Raw genomic sequence first — 25,535 nt, forward strand, 5'->3', positions numbered from 1 at the left:
AAAAAAAAAAAAAAGTCATTTAAAATGCCTTATGAATGTTTTTAAGCTTTTTAAAAAAACTTCCATGTAAACTAGTCTTTACTTTTACCAAATGAACATGAAAAAAACTAACTTTAGAGAACTCACAACCATTTCTGAACTTCTTCCCTGTCCCTATTACTATGATGCAGCCAAAGTAGGGAGCATGGACTCATTCCCTCAGACATTCCCTGGTGGGAATCGAATACTGCCATTTAAACACATAGACCTGGAAGATTCCCACAAGGGAATGTCTGATTTCCCATTTATAAATAGAGCCTTTTATTAATATGACTGATCATTATAAAACAAGAAACTGTTGATTTTCAACACTACTTCCTTATTCGACAACAACATTCATATATTGCACTGCTTAAACCATAAAAAAAGAAATAAATACCCAGCATAAAAATCTTCATAGCAGACCTATACTCAGTGGTAGTTGTGCCTAATTTAATCCCTGCCCAGAAACAGACAATTTTGAGTTACTGTTTTACATTTATGTTTTGTTTTTTTGTTTTAAAGTATAATACACTATGGTGGCCATTACCAGCCAACTACACCACACAGATTTACAGGAAGGGTATCATCACATCACGTGTCAAACCAGAAAATATGATAACTTGTGGTAACCGCTCTCTCCCGCAGGATTACCAAGACATGTGCGAGTAGGAAGTACAAGGCAGAACTAGGAAGAACTAGAACGTCTGACTGGTGGTTTCTAAAGCCACTTGCCATTTACAAAAACCCAAACATAGGAAAAGTAGGCTAATATTTATCCTTATATCCCCTGGGATTTCCTGACCTGCTTGCAGCAGTAATGTCAGTTAATGTAATGTCACCCTTAACCCATAGGTCCTTGGTTTGTGTTAGTCTTAATCAGGAAACACTATGGCATCTCCAATACACAAGCAATCCAAGGTCAATCATAAATTGTTATCTTTATGTCAACAAAAAAATAGCCTTAGGCACTGAGAAGCAGACTACATGGGCTTTAAAAAGTGATCAATAATGAACATGGAACAATGCATTCATGTCTAAAATTTAGTTCCAAATACCAATCAAAATAAAAAATTTCTATTCCTGACCACACACACACACACACACACACACACACACACACACACACACACACACACACATGAGGAACTTCAGACCTCCTAACTTGCTAAATTGTTCTAGTTCTGTCCTAAAGATGTAAGAACAGGGGGAGGATTTGGGTTTACTTGCAATAGTTATACTCGCCTACCCGTCACACTAATAGAGGACAACTTAGACTTGCTTGGCATTCACAAAATTCCAGTTTGTTACATTGAAAGGTATTTACCTTTTCTTTTTATCCACTTCAATCAGCAAATGTATATATAATAAAGCAGGACTACAAAATAAAATCATAGTTTATTAAACAATAATAATCTTTGCTGCACTCCCCCTTAACCCAGAACGGTGTACTTCAGCACTTTTGCACAAATAGATGTCCTTCCAGGTTTAATGATGGCCAGCACCATTCAGCTCAGTTACTCTTACTTGTCAAAGACCCATCCTTGGGCTTTTACCATTAAGCAGATTGAAACAAATATCTAATGAACGCTCACCAGCTCTCAGATTGCAGCAAGAAAAAAATCAATACAAAAAGAAAAAACACATTCACACATTTTTTAAAAGAGATCTCCACAAAAAAAACTGCAAAATAAACTATAAATTTAAATATAAATCCAACACAATTTTATACAAACATTTACACACACTTTGGTGAGGCACAGCTCATGTTTCTCTAGGTCAGCATCTCTCAGCCCCACAGTGGGGAACCCTTGAAATAACTTTCAGGTCTTCAGGAAACCCCTTCTATGATCACTATATCCACAAATAATAGTACATTAGTCGGTGGTTAGTAGGAAGAACATCTCTTACATCGCTGGCCAGTGGCAGGAATGTCACCCTTACAGAAAGATAATTTGGATTACTTAAACTGACCTGGAAGTACACATTTCTCATTGCTCAAGGGACTCCTGCAATCTCTGAAAGAATCCTAGTTGAGAAATCCTGCCCCAGGCTGTTCTAATGCTCAGTTTCTGTCATTCAATGGCTCTACTTTCCTGATTGCATTAAGGACATCACTTTCAACAGCCTAATCAGCCAATTTCGGGAATGTACATTAGGGAAATAAAATATGGTAGGGAGAGAACCTGTGCAATAGCAAGCAGGGTTGCCACACATGGGGCTGGTCCTTGGCACAATATTTCCTGGTATTACTATTAAGACTGCACATGCACAGTATGAAAACATTAACCCAGCAGCATGACACAGAAAAAACATTTTTTCTCAATCATCACAGTGCATGCTCTAGTTTCCACAGTCTCCTTTGGGCTCCTTTTCCTGTTACACATGCATAATCTTGATGATAATGTCAGGAAATATGCATGTGTAGTCTTGGGGGGAGGGGGGAATGTTGAAAATAGCACTTTTGCCAATTGCCTTTCCCACTAGGCATGAATGGTCTACAGAGGGACTGGCACCCTTGGCGACCTGTGTAATTGCTGCAAATAATCCTACACTGAATTTCATAGCCACAGCCCATAAATGCAGTCATTGGTACCTATTTTCACATACAGAAACCCATGGGTAAAATGTAAACATTTCTGAGTCACATTTTCACTTCATATGCAAAACAAATATTTAGCCATACCCATTTCAACTAACTAACCGTCTCCAATTTTTTGAGCACATCGCTATTCCCGGTCACATGGAACAAGTAATTACTCCTCTACAATAACAACCACATCATTCTAATAACTTAGAATCAGGAGATCAAGATTGCCTGGGAATCATTTAAACATTCTCAGGATATGCAACAGGAACTGGCAACTGTAACCTGACTCAAAGGGGTTTATTTAAAGTAAACATTGAAGTTATTAATTCCTACAACAAATAAAATACAATTTCCTTTCTTAACAACATGCAGGTTGAAAACATCAAAGCAAATCTACTGTGATGCGCGCATCTTTATAGCTTGTTCAAGTTGTAACGATAAGCTCCCACTATACATGCAGATGCCAAAATAAAGATGTGATCCCGTGACACCGTATTAGAAATAAAGCTGCATGGGAGGTGGTGCCAAGAATAAGCCTTTGCTATCCAAAAATAACAAAAGAACTATGTTTGCCAATTAAAAAGGAAGCAAGAATCTTATTATCGCTTTGCTGCTTCCAGGTCTGTGCACCTTGCAGTCTTTAATGGACCAATTAATTTTAGATGATATCAAGGAATGCTTGAGGAGAAGGTGTGGCTGTCTGAAAGCTGAAGATGAAAACAAATAAGATAACGATCTAAAGAAAACTACCATATCACCATACACACCAAGCTAAAAAAATAAAAATAAAGAATTAAAAAGAGGGCCATAATGAAGTGGCCTGTCAAAGGACCTGAATTTATTCTCACTGAAATGTTATAGGAAAAGGACAGCTCATGCAAGAAAATATACATATATACAGTCATAGGAAAGTACATCCATTTTCCAATTCTAGGGTTCTAGTATCAGAACAAACTAGAATGACCAGGGTAGGGCAATGTCTCCAATGGTTGCTGCCCATCAGTCTGAGAAGGGTTATAAGCCAATGCCAAACAAATTTAAGACCATATTTATACAGAAAGATTAAATTTACAAAAAGATTATTTACACGTGGAAAACATAACTATTTATAATTTTCCCAGGAGTGAACATCTCAGCAAAATGGTCCAGTCAAAGTCAAAAAGTGATAAAGTCATACAGAATACAATTACTGCAAAGCTTGGACTACAGGTCTGTCTCGGACACTCTTAACGATTAACATGACTGGGTAACACTTGTATTATGGGACTTTTTTTCTAGACGTGCAGAACAGAGAGGGCAAATTATGTCAGCGAATCCTTGATTTGAGAACTTTTAAATAAACCTGTGCTTTTGAGCAAACAAAAGTTTAGGCAACACTTTTGGTGAAGTTAAAGCAAAGTAAGCAGACTTTTGTGACATCAGTGCATAAGTTGCTTTAAAACGTGATTGCTAGAGAAATGCTAAGCCATTTACGTCCTCTTAAAATGCTTGTCGCCAGCCAGTTATACAGACTAGTTTTAAAAACTTTTAGCATCACTGACCAGTAACAAGATTCAGACAAATCTAGAAGGAAATCTAAATGTGCAAATTAGACATTTGTGAAAGATTAGAACATTTCTTCATTAAAGCCCATCTAAACCCAAGATTGAACAAGGAGAATGCTCAAAGCAATCAAGGTAAATCAGTATAATTTATTTTAGGTATAAGGTGTGGAAGTACGACTTCAAATTCAAAAACCCACTGTGTAGCAGTGCACCAATCCACAAAAACACAAAACCCTAAACATAACATACATATACAGTGCATTACCTTGAACTACTGTAACATTCATTATAATATACATCCCAAAAGCCTTTAGCTTCCATCCTCCATACGCAGAAGTGCACTGCCTTTGTACCAGCGTTTATTGAAAACAGAAACAGTGTATTAACAACCTGGCTTATTCTTGCAGTAGAGCTTCATCACAGCTTAGATTCTGCATTGTGTAGTTAGAGCCAAACCTCAAAAGACTCTGCAGACGTTCCTCCCAATCTGCAAGATTTCTGCTATCCAGTGATTGGAAATCCTTACACCTGACTGCTTATTCTTAATAATATCTACTGGTCACTCTTCACTAATCAGCTTTGAACTCAATCACATGCTCTGCCAACATAACCTCAGCATGAAATGTTAACTGCTGCCAAAAACACTGTAAAATCTCTTGCAAACATTTATGTAAAACAAATACTAATTGATATTTCTTTTTCCCTCTAATGCTTGGAAAAATCTCCTCAGGTTTACAAAAAATACAAACCATTCTATGCTACACTGGTCATTAGAATACATTTAAAGAAAAAGGCATCTAAACCTTTAAAAGGCCAAGTCAGGCAAAGCTGACCTCACACACACAGTCATTATACACACTGGATTTTAAGATGTACTACTACTTTACAGAGCCCACATAAACAAATCTGTACAATCCATATTCAGTCAGATTGGTTGTTGTCCTACACAGTCACTGGCTAATCTAAAAGCAGATTTTATAATTATCTAATAATATGTTTGGCTAGCTTACCTCACATCTTTAATTTTACTTCTCCTAGATCAGTAAACATAAGTTTCCATCTATAGGAAAATTCATTAAATATTGGCCTTAAAATAAAACACACACACACACACAACAACAACAACAACAACAACAACACCACAACACCATGCATGACAAACGTAGAATACTTATTTTGCACTAATTTTCTAATCACATCTATAATTTTTGGGATGACCATACTATCTGCATAGGTTGTAGATTTATCTAGTATCTATCCCCAAAACCACAACTGCTGAAATCAGTGAGAGTTTATGTAATATCTCTATTGTTTTGTTCCTCAGAACAGAAAAATATCAGCAACTGACCTGAAATTGGAACACTTGGATGCAAGGAGAAGATTTTTCCATTTTCCAACTGTGTTTTTCTGTGTTCACCATTACCACAGGCATCAGAAGCCAGATTAGAAAGACTGGATGCTCTGATTTTACACCCCACTGATGACTCTTTATCAAAGTCATGTGGCACTGCCCAGTGCATTTCCCTGCCCCATGTGCCTGGATCTTCATGGGAACGTTTTGCAGGTAAGGAAAGAATCCTGTGATGAAGTTGTGGGCTTGGCAGCCTGGAGGAAGTAGAAGAGAGACCAGAAGATACCTCCTTACTATTTAATAAGAAATGACCAAGGAGATTGTTGTCTGCAGCAGAATTTGTTGTCCGTTTCTCGATTCTGCCATTTCGATGAGGCACAGTGGGCAAGCTCAGCGATTCCAGTGAACTTATTTGTTTCATCAGATTGGGACTGATACGGCCATGCCCACCTCTGCGATCCATCTGCCCCAACCAATACTCACTTTCCTCTACATTGTCACTTTTAAGAACTTTAAGGAGGTTTTTGTTGACAAATCCATTTAACTGGAAAATTTCTTGATCAACCATGGATTCAACATCTAATTTTGCCTCAGAGTCTGTCTCACCTGCCTTGTAACGCTCAGTGGACTCCGGCAGAGTAAGTACATCCACTTTAGGGACAAACTCACTTGGCGGTGCAGATAGGACAGCTGTGACATTTTCACATGATTCATCTTTAAGTGAATCCTCTGAGAAGCTGTATGTGGGTACCACTTTCTGCACACAAGGGCTGATATTTTGCACTTTAGCTACAACAGTCCTGGCATCTAGGCTACTAGAAGACTGATCACTACCATCCTGTCCTGGAGAATCCCTGTTTGATAAACTTCCTGCAACTTTAGGCTCGTTTCGTTGATCATGCATAATTTTGAGGACACCTTGGAGGTCCCCCATAGGGCTGCCATTCAGAGGAAGTAAAGTGAAATCACCAAACACATCATTGTCATATAAAGACTGGGAACTGCCTGTTGCGGACTCAGCACTAACCATCACTGAACTTTCACTGCATTTAACATTTTTTAATGGAAGACCTGCAGCAAAGCTGTCCTTGTTTTCCAGAGACTGGAGCCTTGGGCGTAGTAAGTCATCCACAGAACCAGCCATGGAAATCTTTATAGATGGTGTTCTTTCTCTGCCTTGTGCCATTACCATTTCTGAGGCCCCTTTCCACTTCATCTTCTTGTTTACAAAGTCCTCTATGCTCTCTTTTCTTCTGCTGAATCTTCTGCCTTTTTTACCTTTAGTCAAAGAAGTCTTTTTTTCTATGGAGGCTAATAAAGACTCATGGAAATCAATAGGAACAGAAGGGTCCTCTAGATAACGGGATGCTCCCGGGAGGTCCTGAAATTTGCCGTCTTGATTTCCCATTTTTAACCCTGGGTTGTTGATGGTGTGAAGAAGATCAACCAGCAATTTGTCTTTGGCAGCAGTGAGTTTGTACAGTTCTGTGAGCAGGTCCCTTGTTGTAATTTTTTGTAAGGCCTCAGAAAAGCTTCCATAAGGTGGATCTTTGTGCTGTGCCTGCTCCGTCTCCTCCCTGACTCGAATGCAGTTATCAAAGCATGCTCCAGCCTTGTCTCGGGTTACACAGCGTTTGTATGTGAATCCCCTGACACTACCGGGAGGAAGATAGAAGCTGACGTAACAGAGTTCCATAATGGGCTTGTGCAATTGGAGATTGGAGTTTGCACTCTCCATTTTCCGCCTCTAATTATTTTAAAATTTAAATAATGTTGTTAATGTTCTCTGTGCTTCATGGCAGAGCATGTGATAATCAGGCTGAGAATCATCTGACTAACATCCACAATAGCTTGGCCTGTTGGAGCAAGAACAGAAACAAAAAAAAAATCAGATAGATTGAATGCTAGATACAGGCAAACATAACCTTGAGTCATTCTCCATCACTGCAATAAGCTATATTCAGTGCATTTATATTAATGACTACCAACAGTAATACCAAAAAGTATACAGCAAAACATCACCCAACTTTCACTCTTTGGACCTAATGCAAATTAAGCACATTGCCAATATCAAAGTTTATTGGAAGATATCACATATTACACTCTATAGGTAATTTACCATATTAAAGAAATATATATAAATATACACAGACATATAAGATCTTTTTGATCTGGGCAGGGTCCTCTCCTCCTGTGTCACTGTCTGTATCTGTCATTTGCAACCCCTATTTAATGCACAGTGCTGCATAATATGTTAGCCTATACAAATACTGTTTAATAATAAACACACAAATATACATAGATACATACATACATACATACAAAGCAAGTACTTTTGCATCAGCTTAACTATAAACCCATGTACTCTAAAAGCCATGCACAGCCAAACTGTTTTTTAGATGGGCACATTCGAACAGGTAAAGTAACAGAATACCTCATTTGTGTGCGGTTATTAATATTAACTTGAATTTATATAGCACTGACACATTAATATGTAAATTTTGCTTTACAAGGTCCATAGTCATGTCACCAACTGTCCCTTAAAAGGGACTCAATCTAATGTTTCCACCATAGTCATATGTCATTACCAGTCTAAGGACATTTTGTTTTGTTTTTAGAGGAACCCAATTAACCTAACTGTATGTTTTTTTAGATGTGGGAGGAAACGGGATGCAGATAGTGTACTTGTCCAGATTCGAACCAGTGACCTGGTGCTGCAAGGCTAGAATGCTACCCCCTGAGCCAGCCATGCTGCTTTGTCCTATTAGTGCCAATTCAGCAGGCTGGTATTGACCGGTGTTCTTGACCAAGCTGTGATGCTGCAGTCAAAGATTTGGCTAAGCGAAGTGTGGGAAAAAAAAAAAGGATTTGGCTAAGCTGTCTGGCAGAAGTAAACAGATAAGCGTTTGGCAAATATAGAGTATTTAATAGAGTTCAAATTAAAGAGAAACTTGGGTAAACTATACATGTTTTAAAGAGGAACTAAATGTGTTGGTGGGTGCTGAGCTTCTGCCATAAACAGCAAGTATACACAGCATAGCATGCCACATACTTACCAGTGTGTAGCTGCCCGGCAGAGATGACCAGTGCAGGACATGTCATTTCTGAAGCTTTGGAAGGCGGCATCTTCACTGCCGACTCCACAGCAAACTTCCATGAAGACAGCAATCCTCTTAAGCCATTGGATGATGTAACCCTTGCACATGAATATGCAATACAGTGGGGAGCTTAAACAAAAAGCCACCAGGAGCCAGGGAGTTGTTTTTTTAAATATAATACACTGCATGCCCCTGTCGATTGGTACTACCTGCTGTTTTTTTTTATTGTTTTAATTCAAAAAGAGATTTGGTCACTTTGCCCACACCAGATTTAAAACTTACACAGGGTTGGAACAAACTTTGTACACAGAAGTTCATGGAAACAAACATAATAGCAGGCCCAGCAATATCTTCCTGAATCAAAAGACCAGTGAAAGACTGAAAAGGGTCAGAGTTTGTTCTGACATAAAAGTGCATAATTGCACACTTTAGGCTATAGTTAAACAGCAAAACACGCAATATTTTATATATTTAGTATTTTTACCTATGGTCTGTTTATTTCAAACAGAACATTCTTAGCGGCTTCAAATGCCTTTCAAAATGTACATAAAATATTATAATGTGGTACAAAAAATATAATATTTAAGTTTATGGCAAGCACATTAGGCTTGGCTGCAATGATATATATATATATATATATATATATATATATATATATATATATATATATATATATATATACACACACACATACAAATACATATACACACACACTTCTGACAGAGTTGTTATCTTGTCTATAGCAGCAAGCAGGATCCACACACTGCTAGCTGACTAGATAATGTGATAGAAGTAGCACACTTATTAAATCATCAAGTCTGCTCTGGCAGCTAGTCTTGACTGGTGTCTAGTCTTAAGCTACGTACACACTTCCAATTATTATCGTTGGAAAACGAACGACGAACGATCCTGCACGATATCTACGAACGATCGTATAGCACCGATCCTGCACATAGAGATAACGACACAATCGTTCGTAGATATTGTACACACAATAGATACGATCGTTTGAGCGATAGAGGAACTATGTGCACGACAGGAAAGTGAACGAACGTTCGTTCATTACGCATGCTCTGAACATGGACGATCAACGAACGACCGTACACACGAACGATGCTCAACGATCGTCGTCCAATCCGATCCGGTCGTTCGTTTCCAACGAGTTTCCTCGTTCGTCGGCGTCGTTGGTTACTTTTTTACGAACTATTTTTTGCCCACTCGATCGTTCGTCGTTCGATTGGAACGATAAAAATTGGAAGTGTGTACGCACCTTTAGCCCTTTTTTTGCCTAAACAAGAACAAAATCCAGGTATGTAAACTAAATGCAATTAAAATACATGACTGCATTAATGTGTAATATTTTAAAATATATATTCCTTTACAGTTTATAAAGCAAACCTTTTTTTTTTTAAACTTTTCCTACTATTAATGAGAAATCAATCACAAAAGGAACCACAACGGTTGGTTCTCATTCTACTGCTACTTGATTTGCTGTACTACTTTTTATACTTTGAATTATAGACAGACCACAAATATGATGATTATATATATATATATATATATATACACATACACACACATATATTATATTTATATATTATATATATAGAAATCACACAAACATACATCCCTAACTGGTAGCAGCATTCCAGAATACCAATATTAAGTCTTTCATAAAAGGAAAATGTACTTATCTGCAACCCCTTTTCTACATTTCAGTGGGTTAATACTGAATAAAACGAGAACGTTCACACTGCATCCTGATGGCTGGAGCCATATCACACAGACCAGAATCAGACAACACAGCCATACATCCTCTGTCTGACTCACCATTGCAGAAACACAGATGAGTGCTGTGGGAAAACAGAGCTTTCATCCTGCTGCTTTCTATAATCTTTATGATGAGGTACCGTTACAGAAGGGAGCTTCCACAAGTAGCTCGGTCTGTCTACATTGGGTGGGGTATGTATGAGCAGAAGACAATTCATCTGGCAATAATTCATACTTCATGTTACAGCTATTGGGTGAGGCAGCTCCAATGTATTTGTGGTACTTGAGGTCTAATGACAGAGCTTCATCTTTTTACATCCCAAATAATAAAATGAAAAAACAAAACAAGAGTCCAATGATTTTATGCATACTACTTCTTAGATAATTAGAGATATAAAGCATCAGACCCTTTTCCTTTAAACTAAATTTAAATTTAATACACACAAAATGTACCCTGGCCAGTAATAACATTATTGGCTTCTGTCGGGCATGGAAAATGTGATTGTCTACAGATCCGCAGGCTGATGGCAAGGACTAAACTGCATTACACAACAGCTGCCAATTCTCTGCCAACCGCCTGCCAGCCAGCACACAGACTGATGCATCAGGTAGGGTGGAAGCAGCCTCCAGACCTGATCTATATCTCATTCAAGCCGGTACCAGCCCATTATGTTCTTGAAATATACTGAAATAAGAGGTACAAATAAAGGGCCAGATTCATATTAACCAGTGTAAAGAAGGATTCAATATCAAAACCACAAAAAAGCTTTTCTTTTAACACAATTCAAATGTATCCCACTGGTTGTGTTGGATTTCTATATTTTGACATCAGTGTTCCATAGAAGTAAAATGTTTTTATTCTGATGTATTCAGTTAGTTGCAGCATGCATGTATATATAGGAAACAAGCCCCAAAAGGAGATTTCCAGGGAACACATTCATCTTGAAATTAACATAATCATATATATTAACCTATACCAAACTGCAGTAAATATTGCACGAACATGATTTAATACAGAATACGCAACACCATTATTAAAAAGGCATATATTAAATTTAAAAATAAGTTCTATAAAATATGTGGCAGGTACAATTGATTTTGCAAACTTAAATAGCAGATCCACTATTAAGAGTGACACTTTTTGTGGCTTACTGTGATTTGGTGATCTATAAAACGATCGTGTAGATCTCAAGTTGATTGAGTTTCCTGGAAATCTTCTCTCCTTCTGATCCTTATTTCCTATTTTATTCACTGTTTAATGGAGGCGATAGAGTGAGGAAAGTAATACCTGGTGACAGTGTTTTGACAAGAACTATTGAGCAATACCCCCCTACAATTTTTCAGTTGTGCTCCAAATTTGTCAAACTAACACACAGTATAAAATATAAGCAGTTGTGGTGATGATCATTGCGCAGACATGGTCTGTTGGTGTTACAATCAGACTGCTTATTGGTGCAGACACCAATTGGTGCAGATCTTCAGCTGCCATGAGAGTGTCTGAGCTTCAGGTGTGTTAATGTACTTAAATTATATATGTCATTTAAATCCTTGTTCAGGCATTTCCAGTAATCTCTACTAATAAACCCATTAACCAGTGACTGGGCCAGAAACCAAATGTATAGACAAAGTCACCACCAAGAAACCCACCCCAGAAAAAACCAGGAAGCTACTGCTGGAGTCCATGTGGGCATAAAGAAGATACAAAAGGCTGCAGAAGACAAACAGAAAGCCTTACAAAGTTTGATATTTGTAAACACTGACAGTTACCTAAATTAACTAGATCATTTGGAAAACGCGCAATAACTAAACGAAGCCCCAAAACACATGAATGAATATGTGTGTTATAAAAATGCTTCCATTTCAGTGTTCTTTTTCCAAGTCTGTATTTATAAAACTGAAAACTGATTAGTGGAGTAATTTGAGATCACTCACACATTAATTATGTATCTTTCTGTAAAACAATCTGCAGTTTCCTGATAAAGCAAGGCTTCAAATCCCTTAAAAGAACTAAGTATCACAAATCTGTTCTTTCTATGCCTTACTAAAAATGTCATCTAATTATAGAAAATCCCATCACGAGTATAAAATTACTTATCCATGCATAAACGGCTAGATGTAAAGTCAGTACTCTTGTATTCTGCAACTTTAACCAAAAGCTAAAACAAGACGATGCACAGCTATATTTAAGAAGTAGATTTTTTTAAGCAATTATCTGTAGGTTCCTATTGCAAACCCATAGATTGATGGTACCCTGTGGCAAGCATGTGCTGTGAATAGCTGCATTTTTAAAGAGAAATATTCTCATCTGCAGCAGATGTGTAGCAGTAAGCAAGGCAGAATTACCAGCATTATTTTATAGATATCAAATATTCATGACCTTAAAAAAAATGAATGTCTTCTGTCATGCACTGTAACATTGATCATATACTAAAATCTGTCATGTCCCGAATTTCCCTATTTTATTTGATATATCAGAATTGAACAAAGCACTGACCAAAAAGTTATAAAAATTATTTGAGGATAATAAAAGCAACTAAAGTGTGATGTGGTATTACGGCAAGTTATATTAACAGGTCAGTTATATCAGTGGGAATAAAAAAAAAAAAAAAGGCACGCTTGCTTTTTAGAACAGAATCAGGAAATGTCAGACTGGGACAATAGATGGGGCAGGAAAGTGTTTGGACAGAGAACATTCCTTTCAACAGTGTGTCAGGAGTGTCCTAAATATTAAAGAATAACAAAAACGTGCAAGCAGACAGCTCTTTATTACAGAAGGGAAAGCTATGTCCCATCGGCAATAATGAAACTCAATCAACTTGCCTGCCTACTTGCCTGCCTACTCAAAATCTTCTGTTGAATGTACACTGAGGTTTGCATGCGCTGGTCACTGTACAATAATGTTGGTGCCAGAATTAAATGAACTTCCCTATGCGTGAAATTAAGATGGCCAAAGATCCAAACCCAGAGAAAACTATGTGAAGATGTCTGTGCCAGTGATTCTGTCTGTGCCAGCGCAAAGAGTCGAGTTGAGTTCCACTTTAAAGGGAAAGGGTCACAAAGGCAAGAATGTCCCAAAGTTGTGTCAGTGCCATAATATAATTAGGTTATATTATATATTAGTGCCCAGAAAGACACTAGATTGCAAGACAAGTGTCCTAGTGAGCCACAAAGTTAATTTACAAACCATAAAGATTCCAATAAAGATTTAAAAGCATTTGACATTTAATACATTATCCATCCTATTTAAGTACGCAGACATAGGGGTCATTCAGTCACCGTCCACTGCCACTAAATTTTCCATGTGCACTAAATCATTCAGGGTGGCACCCCATGCAAAGATTTACTGCAGAGTTTCAGTATTGCAGCATGAGCTGTTAGGCAATGCCTAAGAATAGAAGCTTTTATATTATTATTGTTAATATTAATAAACAGGATTATTATAGCGCCAACATATTACACAGCACTGTACATTAAATAGTGGTTGCAAATGACAGACGAATACAGACTGACACAGAAAGAGGAGAGGACCTTGCCCCAAAGAGCTTACAATCTAGAAGGTGGGGGCTGCAACGATGTAAAAAATAAAAACAAAACAAAAAAAAAACAAAAAGCTATAATTTATTGCAATTCCACCAAATATGAAAGTCCTCCTGAATTCCAGCAATAGTTGGATATGGAGAGACCACCACACTAAATATATTGTGGGCTGTGGATATACTAAATAAAGGAGGGGTTCCTTGATTACCTAAAGTTATTTCAAGTCCCCCCAAGTAAAAAGTTTGATAAATCTTGGTCTTGATTGTTGACTAAAGCAGGGGTCCCCCCTGGCTAGTGGGCCGCTGCACCCCCCAGCAAAGTCAGGGGAAGGAGCCCACTGAGGGGGGGGCTCTGTCCAGAGCGGAGGACCATGTCTCCCGCACAGAGCGTACATTAGTCTGGAGGTTAGGTCCGAGGTAGTATATGATGATCCCCACAATCAAATGGAGGGAAAAGAATGAACACGAGTCACTGCCTAGTTTATGTGGAGGTGCCAATCATGGGAGACTCTGCAGTGGAATAGGAGAGATGTCTTACTCTAGGATAACTACTTTTTCATAGTCTTCTGATCAGAACCAGTCTAAGTCGGTCAAGGAGGGCTGCCTCATAATATATTAAAAATCAGGGAAGCCAACTCTATTCCCTCTCTAGCCAATATAAACAAATGTGTCCAGGGTTAAAACAAATTATATATAAATATTCCTTTACTTAACATCATGCAATAAACTCCATTAAAACAAAAGCTTAAATTGTCAGCGTATTATCATCTGATGTGCTTAGAAATTGAACCACCAACTCACATGTACATCAATGAGCAAATAAAACAAAATGGTCCGAATTGCTCATTGAACATTCTGGCACGGTTAACACAAACCTCCAAGAAATGAAATGATATTCAGTTAACAGAAGAAAACAAAAACAAGGTTAGACCAGGATAAGGAGATGCAGATTTTGACTAAAGATAACTAAAGTACAAATATTGTAATAAAGTACATACAAGTAATAAAAACATAAAAGTAATAGTTAGTAATAAATCACACATCTACATTGGCCAAGAAGATTGCTGGAACTTTTGTTTGGTGCTGTCCTAACTAAACATAAAGGTGACAAGCTTCCACACTCATTGATGCCAGGGGGACTAGGGAAGATGGCAAGCAAAACTCTACAGTAAATGTACAGGTGTGGACACCTTCCTCTTTCCATCACTTGATGTAGATTTGAGGATGATGAATTAATTCTTAAGGATGGTAATGAGTTCTGCCACTGAGCAAAAAGCATTAAAGCTTTTCTTCAGGAAAGGTATATCAAATAAATGACATGGCTAGCAAACAGTCCATCCCAATCCAAACGTTTATGGTGGAAAATGCGAGGGGACAGTCCATGATAAAGCTCTATTATGTCAGAGTGGTCAACTGCGATACAAGAAGTTGGAACATGAATGTTGAAAAAAAAAAAAAAAAGTTTTCTATTGGTCCATGCCTCAAAGAATTCAAGATGTCCTAAAAGCCAGAGTAGGTGGAATAAAGTACAGTTTGATTCATATTTTTTTCTTCATTGTTAAGCAAATGCTATAATTGTTCCCCTACTTGTCTGAACAAAGCATGTGGCAATAATTACAATTTCATTTTCTTTTTAAGTCTGACATGTTTGTAGTGCTCCCTGGTCTTCATTTTGCCTGTTTAGACATCATGATGAAATACTTGGCTTTCACACAGGTGTACTCCTAATAAGGTGACTTCTTGAGTTATTTGATTGGACCTGATCTGATTTCATTTGTTGGGTATTAAAGCAAAGGGGTGGCTACAAATCAGATGTACTCCCACCTTCAGTTTTTACATACACATACTTTTTCCATTCCTCTTTGTGTTCAACCCAGATATTTTTTAAGGTGGGTGGCAGCCCCTGTATTGTGACCCAACTGAAAAGTGCCTTGTGGTGCACCCAGGTAAAAGACTGGGAAGAACACAGTCTCTAAATTAACCTATAGCATCAAATTTAGATGAAAATCTATTTTATTTCCTCATTGTAATGGGACAAATCTGGACAAACACCAAGTAAACACTTTAGCAAGGAGATTCTTTACATATCACACACACCAATATAATCTTATATCCTCAGACTGGGTTTCATAATCACTATGTTACTTCAGTCACTCATTTAGTTTAAAGATCTGGGTACAGATGTTTTGCTGCATGCACAGTTTGTATATCCAATTACTTGACTCTCTGCAAGGATAGTAAACACACTTCAGATTATCAAAAATTCAAAAGCCAGCTCACAGAACGCATAATTAATCTATACATGGTAATACAGATTTACCAAACAGTATAAAAAAAATATTTATATCAGCATCTGATTCTGCTATCATTTATGTGTCTTAAACACCATCTGTCACATTTAAGACAGAATTACCCAACAACCCATTCCCCACATTGAAATAAGATTAGAGAGAGACTCACTCAGCAGTTGTGCAGTGGAAGCTATGCAGAGACGAGAGAGATACAAGAGACTTAAGAGTCTTAAACAGAAAGGATAAACAGCATGTGATTCATATCTATTATCCTGTGATCCATCTCCGTGTAAAAATAACTAAAACTCCAGACAGGGAGAACATTGATCAAATGAAATGAAAAAAACAGGATTTTGTAAACAGAAAAAAATCTAGCTGGAGGGTATATCTACGCTGCAATAAATTCATTTATTGTTTTTTAAAGTCACTGCCGTGTATTAGCCCTTTGAATAAAGTAGTTGATAGACTTTCTCTGTGAATATTCTTTAATTAGCCTACAGCTGACTATCTGGAAAAACTCAAGCCTCTTTTAAAGAAAGGGGGAAAGAACATAATCAGAGAAGCCCTCTTTGTTGCAGAAGAGCCCCAGGAGCTTCAGTCTTCCAAAACAGAGACACAATATCTCAGAAGTTCAGGCTTTATAAATATTGGTGAAATATGGGGTATTAAACTTGTCACTTTTTATACAGTGCTATTAAAAATAGTATAATAGAATAAAAGAGAATAATAGTTAAAAAAGTATTGGAAGATGAAGACATGCACATGCCTCATTCTAAATGAAAACAGACTGAGAATTGGAGTGCTTTGAAGTCTGAATAAAGCCTTTTCTTCTTAATGTATGTCTAGCCAAAACTTTGTCTTCGTCATAGCTGGGAATGTTTGAACCCCTGTCCAGGGTTCCATTACAGAAACTGGTTCTCACTTGCTCACTGCTTTCGGCTAGGTCTACATGGACGTTTTGTTCCTATTGTTTTATGCATTTTTATTTGCTTTTTCAAGCTTGCCTTTAAAATGCTGGAAACACCTATGCCGCCTTTTTCGTGTTTTCCCGTGTTTTTAACTAATTTGCAAAATAAATTATCAAAAACGCGGGAAATCAATGGAAGCCTTTACCCGCGTTTTTGGGCGGTTTCCAGCGGTTAAATTTTTTAAACGTTGCAAGCAAGGTTTAAGATAAATGTCATAAACGTGCCTCAAGGAAACGCCCTGGTGTAAATTAACCCCATTCTAATGCATTGGGATTTCAAACAAGGGCTTTAAAAGCCTCAGGTTAAACGCTGGGGAAACAGTCCGTGTAGACTAAGCATTCACAATTTTACCAGACAGAAATTTAGGGGAGCAAATCCAACAGAGGAACAGACACAAAAAAATGCTTTTTGTAGAATTGACATCAGGCTTGAATAACCCTTTTTTTTTTTTTTTTTTTTCTGCATTCTTTGTTACATATATTCCTGAAACTTTTGTATAGACCCAACAAGAGCTCAAATCATTCCTCCATCTACCAAAAACTAGAAAATAAAAGAAAGACTTTAACATTACATACACTTTAGGCAGAAAAAGAAAAAAGAAAAAAAGAAATAAAAGTTAGCATCTAATAAAGAGGACCTAAGCTTACATTTTTAGCTTGAGTTCATGGAGAAGAGTCCAAGATATATTGATCTGGTCTGTGTTTTACTTTAGTTTAAACCTCCTAAAAACTGTCAAACAATACCCTCCATCCTCTCTAGGGCCACAGCAATAAACATAATGCAGGGGCTTATGAGGGAATACCATCATCTTTCACAAAAAAAAAAAAAACACATTAAACATGCTGACGAATTAGGGCAGTAGGATCCCACCCTCCCAATCATGTGATGCTTTAGCAGTGAGGTAAGGCTGTGGGTGGAGAGGAAGGCCAGGAGATCAACACAAGCCGACAGCCAGCACTACTACAGGGGACATTCTAGTCAGTCCGGTCAGTAAGTGAGAATAGTGTGAAACAGAAAAATAATGCACCAATCAGTATCATTACAAGTATCAACTGCATTCAATAAATTTCATTTTTTTTTGCCACGAACACCATATATAACACATTTTTACATATTTTGCAGGGTAAAGGTTATTATTGGTAGAAACCAGAGATTTAAAACAAGTTTAAAGCATAAAGGTATAAGCCTATATAAAAAATGTATATTCACCCCTTAGACAAGGTCTCCTATGTATGGGCAAAACTTTTCCTTTTTTCAGATGTCTGTGTCCCAGCTAGGAAGATACTAGAAGACCATACTGCAATTTCTAAGGCTGAATCTACATGAATGTTTTCCCGAGTTTAACCTGAGACTTTAAAAACCCATGTTTGAAATTCCCATGCATTCCAAGGGCTAATCTTCACCAGGGCATTTCATGGGGGCACATTTTTGAGCGATATAGATAATGCTACTTGCAACGTTTTAAAAATTAAAACGCTGGGTTAAAGTGGGTGAACGCGTCCATTAATTTCAATGGGGGAGTTTTCCTGCATTCAATGCCCAAAACATAATTGCAGTAAAAACGTGGCATAGAGGTTTTCCAGTGGTTTAAAGGCAAGCTTTAAAACACCTGAAATTTCAAACATGGGCTTTTAAACCCTCAGATTAAATGCTGGAGAAACAGTCCTTGAAGACTGGGAAGTGTAGAACAGTAATCCGTTTGTTCAGTAAATGTTAAGTTGTTATCAATTTCTTTTGAAGAAACATTCATCACAAAAAGTATTTTAGGGTCTCACAGGGTCCCATCTACAAGGCAATTTGGTGACATGACAATGTTGCATTTTTTATTATATGACAACTCCTTTACAATAAATCATTCAAAAGGAAAACATTGGAGTGTTGGTGACTTCTTACAGTCATTTAAACACAAACACAAATTGTCTGAGCACATTTATGAAGAGGGAGTAAAACATTCAGACATCTCTGACAAAGCTCATCTCAGGGGAATAGGAAACAACACAGGTGACTGACATTTGCCAGCGACTCAAGGGGACTACAGGCGTCACATCTTCTGGCTCATATACAGCATCGCCCAGACTGTGCAGGTAACTCTCAAATAATACAAGTTAAAAATAAAAAATAAAGTTAAGCTGCAGTCAAACAAATTAATTAAAACATAAAATGGTTTTACCTACCAAATTATTTGTATAAAATGAAATGACATTGATAAGAGTTGTATTATCTGCCATAGTATTTCCATTCCTGTCTATTTAGTTCTAGAATTTTCACAACTCTAGCCCCAAAACTAGAGGAAGGGGATCTGCTATTTATCTGCTGCAGTTCTCCTTTCACTTACAGGTCTTCTTTCCTCCTTTACTCTGAACAGTGAAAGGTAAAATCAGCACACTTATAAACGCATTACTTTCCCTCTCCTCCCAATGAACCTAACAACTGACTGGCTTTCCACACAGCTCCCCCTCCCTCCAGTAGATTGCAAAAGGCTAATGTCAAGTAAAACGTAAATATTTGCACTGGTTTTATTTAAAATATATATATAAATGATACAAAAAACGGCATTGCTTTTTACATGCTTGAAGTTCAGTTTATTGAAGATTCATTATTTGATAGTGGCAGCAACCCCCCCACCTCATCACTTACTGCAACATTCTACTATCATCCCCCCTCAACTTTCTATCCTTCTGCCATTAAAGAATCTTTAAGTAGCATTTGGTTTGACAAACATTTAACCTAACTGACTCGAAACTTCCATCCCTATGCTCCATATTCCTTCTTCTAAAAGTGTAATTGAATTGGTCATCATCTACAAATATTGTGGTGAAATATTACACTCAGTAATTTACATTTACAAACAGTCAGTTTTACAATTTCTGGGTAAAAGGAATCAAACATACTCAACTGAAGACATTTACTTTGTATTTATTAATAAAGCAATTGGGTAATTGTTTTTAATATTTTTATTCTTTGTTGCATATCTATGCTGATCTCTCTCTGTAACAATTTTATACAACCATCTGTCAGCTACAAAGAAATTACTGTATGGCCTTTACCAAGAAGACATGCCTTGATCCAAAGAAAGGCAAAAAAGGTACAATTTGCTCCTACAGGGGAAAACAATTCCTTCCTGATCTTGTGAAGCAATTGGATGTTCCCTGGATCAACAGTCTGCTATCGTTACTTTAAAACTTTAATACTCAGTTACATTCTGTGCATCTAGAAAAGCATTCATCTTTTTTTATTTTTTAAAGCAATCTATAGTAGTTGCTGAAACTACTTCCTAGGGAGTCCGTTCCACATTACCACATACTGCACAGACCGTACTGTGAAGAATCCCTTCCTTATCTGCAGAATACACTTCTTTTCCTCTAGATGCAAAGAGTGCCCTCTTATTCTTTGTAAATATTTTAAAATTTAAAGTTGGGAAGAGAGTTCTCTATATGGACCATTTATATATTTATACATGGTGATCATATCCCCCCTTAACCACCTGAGCGTTACACTGATTTCTAGATTTCTGTTCCAAAAGCGTCACAGGTTTTCATGAAATTTTTTTTTTTGCGAGAAATTACGGGCTTAGCGGTTAGGGGGTTAAACGTCTCCATTACAGTTTGTTGTCATCTGCAAACACAGAAATGGTACTTTTATTCCAAAGCTCTATATCATTTATAAAGATGTTAAACAGTAAAGGTCCCAACACTGAACTCTGGGGTACACCACTAATACCCTTAGACCATTCAGAGTATAAATCATTAATTACAACTCTCTGGAGGCGATCTTTAAGCCAGTTCTCTATCCATTTACAGATTGACTTTTCTAAACCTATTGACCCAAACTTGCATTTTAATCATCTTTGGGGGTACTCAAATGCTCTTGCAAAGTTCAAATTTGCGATATCATCTGCTCTCCACGTTCTACCTGTTTATTTATCTCCTCATAAAAAGAGTAACTTTGTTGACAACTTTGGTCTTTTTTGAATTCATGCTGACTATCACCTATATTATTATACAACTCTTCAGTATGGTTCTTTATCAAACTCTCTATGATCTACCCTACTATAGAAATTAAACTTACCAGTCTATGGTTCTTTGGTAATGACCTGGCTCTCTTGTGTACCACATTGAACTTACGCCAACATGACAATCTGTGTTTAATTGGCCATATGTAAATATTTGTATTTATTAAAGCGGAAGTAAATCCACAACAAAAAAACACTAACAATTTTTTACTTTAAATGAAAGGGTTGTCTACCCTTTTATGTAAAGTAAAAATTCTGAGTTTAGGTATGCTTCAAGTCTGAGCTGAAATCATCCTATTAGGCAGTCATTATTAAAATTCTCTCAGAAATCACCCAGTGTTCTCCTCAGTCCCTTTTAGCTGGGCACACAAATCAGAACTTTTCAGCAACCACCCGGCTGTTTTGCGTTTGCCAGTTTAAAAAAAAAAAAAATATTATTGAAGTTGCAATACATTATTGAAGGCTTTGTCTACTTTTCTATTATAGTGTATTTCGTTTTGTAGCCCATGTCACAGGGTGATCAAAACACAGTACCATTAGGAGACAGGGACCTTAAACAAGTCCCTGAACAAGGAGTTTAATTGAACTATCACAAAATATTGTTTTGTTATGAGTTACAGAATAAAAAAATATTTTTAAATTACTTTAAAACAGGTTGCACATAATAAAATTCCGTACACAGATTTACATATACTAGTAATAATAATAAATAACACTTGCAACTGAGAGGCACAAAAATCTGTTATTGTTTAAAATATATCATTTTTATTTTTTCACACATGGTTTCTCCATTTTGGCCTATATTTTGTTTATAGTGGAACTAAAGTTCTAGAAAAAAAAGAATATACGGTGAAGAACACCAATTTTTGTAGCAGGATTTTTTAGGCCAATATCAACAACATATATTACAAAAATAACATTTTTTTTTAATATTTACATTACAAAGCTCATTTCCAATACATAAAACCAAATAAAAACTGTTATTAACCACAATAATCTCTCCTTTCAGAGTGTACCTGTGAGGGGTAAATTCTCTACGCGTTTTGCGGGAAAAAAACAAAACAAAACTTTGTCATCTCCACATGACCTGGTTTTGCCAGATTCAGGGTGACCAAGCCAAAGTTAAAAATAGCTTTATGTTGTTCGATTCCCACCACTAAACATTACTTTCCAAAAGAAAAACTAGAGTGCTGAACATAAAAGCGACAGCAACTTACAGCATGTTATATGCCCAAAAGGTATGCTTTCAGCACAATCCTTGTTATGTAAATCTTTTTTTCTCTTCCAGGTATGTCAGAGGTTCTGCCAGCATAAGGCCTAGGCTTCATTGCTTCAGACCACGCTTTAAACACCCAACCCTTGGTAAAACAAGGGTTATGTGAACTGTAAAAGCTGCAACTGAAAGCTATTTGGTAGTTTTCCAGTAACCTAGACCATGGTTAGTGGTGTGCTGGGACATAAAGCATGTGGAGTCAAAGGGGGCCACAGCTGTACCCTGTGACAGCATTTGTGTCCAGAACCTGGTGGCAACTAGTAGCTTCGGGTCCTGCAGAGAACAACATGTACCAATATGGTATACGGATGCATTTACAATGATTGCCGACAAGGATTCCACTGCTTCCAATACTTTATCCAATACTTTATCTTCCTGCCAGAAAGGAGCAGCTTCACTGGGAAAAAACAAACGTCCAACACGGATTTGTTTTTTTTAGTCTATGGACAGGTAAATACAATTACTCCTTTTTTTTTTTTTTTAATTACCCTCTTCCGGGGTCATATTTTCAACAATACAATGTCAAATTAAAAAATATATCAAGACTCTACAGCCTTTACCTCTACAGTCTTTTTTGGAGAACTTCAACAAGCCAAAAAGCAATATGCTTTACAAAACCTCAGCGCTAAGTAGAGTATTGAAATACTATTTGCTCATACTATCCCCCACCCCCATTTTTATCCTACTGTCCTGCTTCACATTTTAAAAAACTGAAGCAATTATTGTGATTCAGATCAGAGTTTTTTGCAAAACATCATGGGATGTATTTTTAAAATATTCACTTATCAATTTTGCCACGGTACAGCTGTTTTTTTTTTAATTTAACAAGCAGAAAATACAGTTTCATTAAATGTTTTTCTTTGGTGATCTTTGAAAATAAATTAACATTGCAGTTGTTTAACAATTGTTAGTCAGGAATAGTTTACTTTTAAGCTTTTACTGCTAGTTTAGAAAATGTATATGCCCTAATGTCCATTTTCTGGGCATAGGTGCACCTTAGGCTGTGTTGGCAACAATATTTGTAATACTCTCCAGAACGGAGACTTTGGGCTTGATATATAAGGAACACAGAATATTATTGAGGAGATTGCTACAACTGGGGAAGTGCACACAGACTCAATACTACATTATGGTACGATATATGTATATGTAGGGTATATAGCAGAAAAGGGCCATACACTTACAGTTTGTCTGGCAGGGAAAAGAAATGCTAGGTACATTCAGCTTGTAGATATAATTTTGAGATTCTTTGGATAGGGGAACTTCATCTAAATCAAGATAAAGTTTAAACTACTCTGTCCACAAAACTCACATTAAATCAGAAACTACCTCCTTTAGCAATTTTTCAGTTTAATGCCCAGCATTATTTAACCCACTTTAAGCTCTGGCTGTCCGAGGTTCACCCCAGCCTATAAATGGCCAGTTAAAGGATATGCAACATAGAAGAAAAATTCATTGTAAAATCCATTTGTTGAGCTTTACAGACTACAGAGCTGCAGTAATTTGCATCTTTTATATGGAGGTGCTTTGCACTGCTTGATTAGCATCTAGTAGTTTTTACAATCCTATTGAGTTGTATGGAGATAAATCTGACATGTACACAACACTTTAACCAGACTACAAACACCTCCACCTATCTACCATTCATCTGACTGAACCGCAAATATCTGTATGCCCATGTCATCAAAAACCCACAGGGGGAGATTCAGAAATTTAGGTACACAGAAAGTTAAACAAGAGCAGTAAGACAGAGTAGACAGATGTACAGTCAATTTACATATTAGAACTTAAAGATAAAACCACTGTAAAAGATTTGTTTGATACAATAGTGATTCAGTTAGTCAGTTAGTCGGGACTTTAGGCACATCAGTCCAAAAAAAAAAAAAGAACACTTCAAACATATTACAAATCAGGCTGGCTCCCATTTTGCAATTAATGTCCATCTAGTTTTTTAACACTAATGAGCTTAATATATGTGCCCCATGGTCTCAGAGTTAATACGCGATGCAAATTTACTAACATTATCCATTCCTAAGTGATCCGACAAGAAGGTTTGTAAAGATCACAATGAGTGCCCACAGGCATCCTAATCATTGTATACAGGTCTGCCAAAAACACCAGAGTCACCCCAGAGATCCCCTAATGATTATTAATGCACACATACTGATGATTCAGAGGGATTAAAGGGATTAAGAAATGCTACCAAGCACTTGTTGCATCTGAACAGGTAGTACACAGCTTTGCCACAAAGCACAGTCCTGTTCAGATGGGCAAAAGACTAATTACTTTCTGCAGCAGTATTTCAATCCTTCCCCAATCTGGACTAGACATTGAATGGAGAAGCAGCATCATTTTTCTGTCTTTGCTTTTTCTTCCAATTACGTCCCTTGAACATAAAAGGGTGACCAGCTTGTATGCAATTTCAAAAAAGGTTTCAATCTTTTTTTACATGGGTATCATGTAGGGTGGCCTGCATAATATAGTCCATCTAGAAACACCTACTCCTCCATATGAATACCTATATAGAGACACAAGGTGGAAAGGATTTCATGCTATACACATGCAGCGCCAGTTCAGCAGCACCCACAGAGGCGGGGATAATTTGTGATTACAGAAGCAGAAATGACTTCAATGATGTTTTAAGACTGAACTGAAATGAGGACACTAGATTCATTTCTAAAGAAAGTTTGTGCCTAGTTTTGTTTTCAAATGTGTAATTACATGTCAATGGGACAGAGGTGCACTTTAAAGTTGCCTTTTAGCATTCCCACACTTTTTTTAAAATCCTCTGCAGGTAGCAATAGAAAACAGACAAATGTAAAAGTCTACATGGCTGCAATTTTATTTCTCGTGACTGCTCATAAACTACAGATCCTAAAGCAAGATTTCACAGTATTAATAATCACAGCTCCTTCCCCCATCACATCCCCTGCAGGTGCCATGAGATGGCGATGATTCAGTGGTGTTAAAAAGGGAATGCAAGTTAATTTACTAAATGAGAGGAGGATGAATACCGAGCCAGTCTAAAAACAGAACCCAGACACACTGAGCATACACAAAAAGCTTATACCAATACGATGTCTT

The 25,535-nt window shown here is 37.1% G+C and overlaps 1 protein-coding gene across 2 annotated transcripts in view; it reads right to left on the reverse strand.

Moving 5' to 3' along the window:
• FMN1 (formin 1) overlaps window positions 1-25,535 on the reverse strand; it is a 121,512-nt gene that overhangs the window by 91,240 nt on the left and 4,737 nt on the right. For both annotated transcript variants that reach the window (XM_072428953.1, XM_072428952.1), the window contains exon 2: window positions 5,501-7,359. In XM_072428953.1, the coding sequence (XP_072285054.1) occupies window positions 5,501-7,241 (1,741 nt within the window). In that variant the 5' untranslated portion in view covers window positions 7,242-7,359. The remainder of the gene's footprint in view (window positions 1-5,500; window positions 7,360-25,535) is intronic.

The sequence above is a fragment of the Pyxicephalus adspersus genome, chromosome 12, assembly GCF_032062135.1.
Source record: "Pyxicephalus adspersus chromosome 12, UCB_Pads_2.0, whole genome shotgun sequence".
In the NCBI taxonomy this organism is placed as follows: domain Eukaryota; kingdom Metazoa; phylum Chordata; class Amphibia; order Anura; family Pyxicephalidae; genus Pyxicephalus; species Pyxicephalus adspersus.